The sequence below is a fragment of the Drosophila persimilis genome, unplaced genomic scaffold, assembly GCF_003286085.1.
Source record: "Drosophila persimilis strain 14011-0111.01,24,50 unplaced genomic scaffold, DperRS2 tig00000000-arrow-pilon, whole genome shotgun sequence".
Classification (NCBI taxonomy): Eukaryota; Metazoa; Arthropoda; class Insecta; order Diptera; family Drosophilidae; genus Drosophila; species Drosophila persimilis.
The window spans coordinates 515,220-521,880 of NW_020825288.1; the positions used below are offsets into that span (position 1 = coordinate 515,220).

Below are 6,661 nucleotides of genomic sequence, written 5' to 3' on the forward strand. Positions count from 1 at the left end.
GGAGGAGGATTGGAGGAGAGGATGTGCTGCCAGCGCCGCCTGATTTATGCGTCCGATGCAAGCCAAAGGAAATGACAACTGAATGGCTTCATTAGTGCCACTGCCACACTGCCACACACTGCTACTCCACTCCTATCCTGGCTACAGCCCATGCCGGAATGCTGGATGCTGGATGTTGGATGCTGGATCTGTTCTGTCCTCGAGTTTATTGCACTTCGACTTTTGACTTTTGCCCTCTCTTTCTCCCCCCCAAAGAAAGAGCGAGAGAGAGAGAGAGAGCGGGAGAACCATGAAAAGTTGGCGGTAATAATCACAATTCAGCAATAATAATTTCATGCTTATAATTCTGAGAAGTTGCATTCCCCCCTGCCTCTCCGCCCCGTTGCCTCTCCGCCCCGTTGCCTCTCCGCCCCTTTGCGGTGGCTCCCTATGAAAATTCCCCGAAAACTTTCCACACGCGACTCTCATAAATTATGAAGAGTATTTCGGGGATGCCTTCGAGCCTTCAAGCCTTTGCCTTTGGCGCAGGCCAACGACCGTCCGTCCTCATCCCCGGAGGAGCCGAGTCGGAGTCGGAGTCAGAGTCTGCCAGAAAGCCAGAAATTAGCAAATCGTCACGTAGCCTCCATGATGGAGGGAAATGTTTATTGGTCATGGGCAAGGAAAGGAAAGGAAAGGAAAGGAAAAACCCCACCGACGCACGGGGAGAGAGAGAGGACTTTGACGGAATGCATGCATGTGCGTGGCATGTGGCATGTGGCCTGTGGCCTGTATCCTTTTGGCAGGCAGCCGATTGGTGCCGCTATCTGGGTTATTGTTATGGCTATTGTCCGTAATCCTAGACACGCAATTGTGTTCCATGGCTGGCGATGCTCCTCCTCGAGCACCACACACTGACAGATACTCTATCCATCTATCTATCTACCCTCTTCATCGTCCATCCTCCTTCAGCAATCAACTTAATTGCTTTTCCCCCTCGCCGATGCAGAGATTCTTTTGTTTAATGAGTGAAAATTGTGCTCAATATCGCTTACCAGGCGATGTCCTGGCATCCCCCCTGGTTTTGAGTGAACAAACATTCATTAATCGAATCTGTTGCTGCAACATTGTTGGGCCCGAAGGCTGAAAGTTGAGTTTATTGTTGCCAAGATTTATGAGCCACGGCCCCAAGAGCCCAAGAGCCCACCGCCCCCTCGAGTGGAGGCAAACAGAATGGGGGCTAAGACAATTGCAATGGCCCCGTGCAAATATTAATTTGTTGATTATTTTCCCCCGACTTTGTTTGCCGAAGAAGTGAAGCAGCCGGCTGGGGCAGGGCGGGGGCGGAGGCGGGGGCCGGGGCATGTGGCAGAGTGTCATCTTCAAGGTGGAGTCTTCGCCACACTCATCCCCACCCCCAACTTTTGTGTCTGTGTGTGTGTGTGCCGCAACAAAAGTTCTTGGCAAATATTGGCAAAAGTTGCGGCAGAGGGAATTGTTTAGCGAAAGTACTTGAGTTTTCTGGCTTAAGCTGTGGATTACTCTGCAGCTCAAGGGTTGCCCCGTCCCCCATCCCCTAACTACCGTCTACTCTCTCTCTCTCTCTCTCTCTCTCTCTCTCTTACTCTCTCTTGCCCGATCTTATTAAAAGTGCATTAAACTTGTCCCAGAGACATTCCCGAGCTGCAATTGATTGGGGCTACGTGTCCTTTGGCTTTATTTCGTTTCATTTCACTAAATTATTCAACTGTCTGTCTCTCTCTCTCTCCCTCTCTCTCTCTCTGTCTCTCTCTCTGTCTGGCTGTGGCTGTGTCTGTGTGGGTGCTGTTATTCCGTCTGGTCAGGTGCAGGACCAGCCGAATGATGCCACAAATACTATTCCCTCATCATTGGGTTAGCTGGTTATTGGTTTGGTTTGGTGGCCCTGTAGGTCCCATAGATCCTTTCAACACCTTCTGGCCTTAGCTTTTTGACGGCTTTATTACACGCTCCTTCAGGCAGAGGCAGGACTGCCATTGATGCCGGAAAGGGGCGGGCGGAAGGGACGCGACTACTGGCTCGCCATATTGATTATCGATTTGGGAATTGGCCTGGTCCTGGTGGTGGTGGTGGTCCTGCTCCTGGTCTTACCTGGTACTGTGCTTGTGCTCGTGTGTGTGCATTCAATTTGGCCAACGTGTTAGCCACTTTGGCTTAGACAACGGATCCCGCCTCCATAACCATTCCGCCCCCACCCCCTCCCCCGTTGGGTGGCAGAGCACGTTTGGATTTTATGGTTCATTTGTTGGCGCTTAGACTCGTGGCTCGTGGGTCCCACTGCACACACAAATATTGGCTGAAAATGTTCATTGGACGCCGCCACCTGGCCGCAGTGGCACCTCACGAGCGTGGGACAGTGGGGGAAAAGCAATGTTCGTTGCCACTGCGCGTGGCATGCCACTGGGAGATCCCTAAACAATAAATATAAACAAAACAAAGAATTATACCCGCTTTCGGCTGCCCCGTTTGGGTTGACTAAACTTGCAACATCTCGCACTATAACATTTTCGATATCTTCTCTTTCCAGATCGAGGACGAGGGCAACCATGGAAACGACGAGACGCGCCTCTTCATCCTCTCCTCCCTGGCCACGTCGCACATGAGCCGCGTGTCCTGCATTCTGTGCGAGGAGCCGCTGCTCGTGTTCGACCGCTATCCCCTGGTCGATGGCTCCTTCTTCCTCAGCCCCAAGCAGCATTCCAGCGGCTGCATTGAGGTGAGTTATGATCTCCGCCCCTGTCCCGCTCTCCCCCGCACTGCTGTCCCTCTTCATCATTTGTAATTGTCAAATGTGGCTGATGTGGCACCCACACAGCCACACTGCCACACTGCCACGCTGCCACGCGGCTTTCACTCGCCCACGTGTCTGAGCAGCGAGAACTTTCAGATGCAATTAGAGCGGAGAGGCAGCAGCTCTTCCATCTCCATCTCCCTCTCTGGCTGCCACTCCTTTCTGGCTGTCTCTCTCTCTCTCTCTCTCTGCCTCTGCCTCGGCCTCTGCCTCTCTTTCTGTGCAATTTATGACCCATTTAAGACTCCTTGGCCATAATTACGCCCGGCCAACTGCAGATGCAGTCTGTTGCATGGCGGAGTGCATCAGTGTGGCAGGCACCTACGCTTCTATGGGCTTTCCCTAGCCCACCCCCCCTTGCTATGCCTGGTTTTTTTCCTCTGCTGGGCTTTAATTTAAGCCTGGATTTATAATTCATTGCCAGATGCCGCACCTGGGATTGGCTCCCTCCTGGCCCTGGCCCTGGCCCTGGTCCCTGACTGTCGGGGAGTGCTCCTCCTCCTCCTACTCCTCCTCCTCCTCCTCTGACTTTGACTCTGCCTCTCTTTGTGGCTCGTGGGCGACTGCGGCTGTGGCAGTGGCAGCCATCTCCTGGCCAAGTTTATGCATTTTGCATTTTATTTGAAATTATTATGTCGCGTCGCATTGCCGCACTGCCACTGCCTTTGCCTTTGCCTCTGCCTCTGTCCTTTTGTGTGGCATGGAAGAATGCGCTCGATTCCAAAAGGCTTCCGCAGCCCCAGCCCCGCCCCGCCCCGCCACGCCCCCACTGAGAAGAGTAGAAAGTTGGCGCTACTGACACACGATACCCTAACAAAAGGGAGAGTTTGGCTCCGGCTGGGCCCTGCCTGGGCTCCGGCTGGGCTCTGGCTCGCCAGGGAATGCATTCAAAAGAAGTAAAGTCTTTGCAGGATTGAAAGGGGGCGACTATTCTGTCCATTCTATACGGATGAATGGGGAAAGGGTATTCCCGTGTTCGCCTCTTTCACAGCTCGCATTCTCCTTCCGCCTGCAATAATTTCTCATTGTTTGTGTGTCTGGGCCCCTTGGCGTCTGTTGAATTATGCGGCTGGTTCCCACCACCCCCGCCCTCGAGCCTGTTACGCCCCGTTCTGTCCGTCCGTCTGTCTGCCCCTTTTGCCAGTATAGCTTCCCAGTTTTCGCAGTACTAAACTTCCGTTTCCGCCCTCTCTCCCCTCCCTTGCAGGTCAAATACGAGGGACGCACGCTCTACTTGACCTCTGTGTGCATGAGCTGCCTGGACGGAACCTCCAGCAGTCGCCTCATCAGCTGCAGGTAAGCATTGGAGCATGGGATGGAGGCACCGTCGCGGACACTCTAACACCTCCTATCCTCCGGTCTCTCCCCTTCCCCACAGATTCTGCAAGGAGCCCTGGGATGGCTCGAGCCTGGTTCTGGGCACCATGTACGCCTACGACATCTTCGCGGCCATGCCCTGCTGCGCCGAGCGGTTCAAGGTGAGTCCTAGGTCTAAGCGAAGCAGTGGAAGACCCCCACTCCTGTCCTCCATCCTGTTATCCGAGTGTAATTATCCCGCCGAGTAATTTCCGCCTTCTGCCACTCCCTTTGCAGTGCAATAACTGCTTCAAGATGCTGATGCATCCGCAGCAGCGGCTGAGCTTCTACAGCGACTACTCGCACGGGGTGACATGCCCCTACTGCAACACCCAGGACACGCACTTCGTCAAGCCGCTGAGCTTCTGCTACGCCAAGAGCTCCGCGACACGGCTGCCGACGCTCGCATAACATGAGGCCCCGTTGGAGTCTCCGGCAGGCACGGCAGCCGCAGCAGCAGCAGCAACAGCCAGTGCCCCAGGTGCTCCAACGGCCTCCTCGACGGCGAAGCAGCCGATCTTCAACGCGGCCATCGACTACTCGGCCCCACTGCAGCAGCAGATCAACCCTGACCTAATTGGCGCCCATCCTCATGCCCAGCAGCACCAACAACAACAACAGCAGCAGCAGCAGCAGGGGAGGCAGCAGCAACAGCAGCCGCCACAGCAGCAGCAACCGCAGCATCAGACAGCTCCTACCCATAGAGGCAGCGAGGGAGGGAACTACCGCATCAACAACTTCCACCATCAGCCGCAGCAGCAGCAGCAGCAGCAGCAGCAACAGCATCAGTCTGCACCAGCTCCCGCTCCAACCGCAGCTCCAGCTCCCGCTGCAGCTCCTCAGAAGGTGAGCAGCTACCAACGCAACATCATGTCCGTGAACGATGTCTTGAGAGATTACCAACAGCAACAGCAACTGCAGCAGCAGCAGAAACAGCAACAGCAACAGATGGGGCATGATGCAGGCGCCCTCCTTTTGACCAACGGCAAAGCAAGCAACAACAACAACCATTCAAGCCACTCTGGCGTCGGCAGCAGTATTAGTAACTTATTAATTAGCCATAATTCGAGCAGCAGCAGCCACAATCACATTAACAACAACAACATCAACAACAGCAACAACGCCCAGAACAACAGCCAGAAGCTGAACGGGGCCTGGGGCCAGACGGACACCATATCCGCCCTGTGGGGCTGCAGCAGCAGCAGCGGCTGCTCCTCGGGCAGCGGCTCCCAGCCGTCGCTCAGCCCCACCGCCAGCAGCCACAGCAAGGAGATGCTGCTGTGGACGGCCCAGACTTCGCCCAGCAGCCAACCTCTCAGGGACAGCGGCAGCTTCAAGGAGCTGCAGCCGCATGCCGCCTCGCCGACAGCCTCGCTGACCAGCTCCTCGGGAGCCTCATCCACCTCCGGCTGCTCCACCTCGAATGGCTGGAGCACCGGCGGCGGTGGCGGCGCCACGCACTACGGCAAGCCCAACATCTGGGAGCTGCCCGGACAGTCGGGGCAACGCCTCCAGGCCCACGACATCTTCACTGATCTCCTGTCCAACCTGAGCATCAGCCAGGACAGCGGCAGCCACAGCCACATCCAGAGTCACAACCACATCCAGAGTCACAGCCAAAGCAGCCAGGCCAAGGCGGATGCCTCGGACGTCAGCTCCAACTCGTCCTCCTCCGCGGGGGAGCTCCTGGAGATGGGCAACATCTGGCGGCACAGTGTCAGCGGCCTGGGGGGCCGCCAGGCATCGCAGGCCCACACTTTTCCCCAGATCTACGAGGAGCCGACAGGAGGCGCCGCTTGCATGCAGCTCTTCAACGATTATCTCAACATGCACTAGACACGAGTGCGGAGAGGAGCAGAGGAGCAGCGGATGGAGCAGCGATTGTTACTCTAGAGAAATTTAACCCTAGAAAGAGTAAGAACAGAGAGAATCAGAGGGAAGAAAGGAGCAACATTTTATGCGAAAAAAGAAACAAAATTTCCAATCAATTTTTAGAGCAGACTTGAAACGGAAACAAACGTTGAAGTTTGTTTCTGGTTTGCGAATAGTTTTAGATCGTCATTTGATTTTTATACACCCACGACACACTCATTCATACACCTTTATACACACACACACACATACAATCACTCCTACACTGAGAGAAAACAATGCAAACTAAAAACAATTTTTTTGTTATTTTTGTTGAGTTTTTTTTATATTTTTGTTTGTTTACACACCTAAACAAAAGCAATTTTTAGTTTTATTTTATATAAAGGAAATTTTTATACATATTACCTACCAAAAACAAAAAAAAAAGAACAGCAACAAAAAGCGAAAAGTAAAAACAAACAAAACAAAAAAAAGGGAAGTAGAGAAAGAAAAACAAAAGCGGAAGAGCGAAGAGTGAAGAGTGAAGGAGAAGGAGAAGAGAAAACATTTACATCACGACGAAGGACAGTTTTATTTAGCGAAAATTGAAGGCAAGGCATTAAATTGTTTAAACAAATCACGAGA

The 6,661-nt window shown here is 53.5% G+C and overlaps 1 protein-coding gene across 1 annotated transcript in view; it reads left to right on the plus strand.

Annotated features, from left to right (window-relative positions):
* The window catches only part of LOC6595338 (headcase protein), an 80,733-nt gene extending 74,416 nt beyond the window's left edge, over nucleotides 1-6,317 (plus strand). The window contains 4 exon segments of the mRNA XM_026995219.1: nucleotides 2,546-2,734; nucleotides 4,017-4,105; nucleotides 4,188-4,287; nucleotides 4,403-6,317. Coding sequence (XP_026851020.1) covers nucleotides 2,546-2,734; nucleotides 4,017-4,105; nucleotides 4,188-4,287; nucleotides 4,403-6,001 — 1,977 coding nt within the window. The 3' untranslated portion in view covers nucleotides 6,002-6,317.
* The last annotated feature ends 344 nt before the right edge of the window (nucleotides 6,318-6,661 follow it).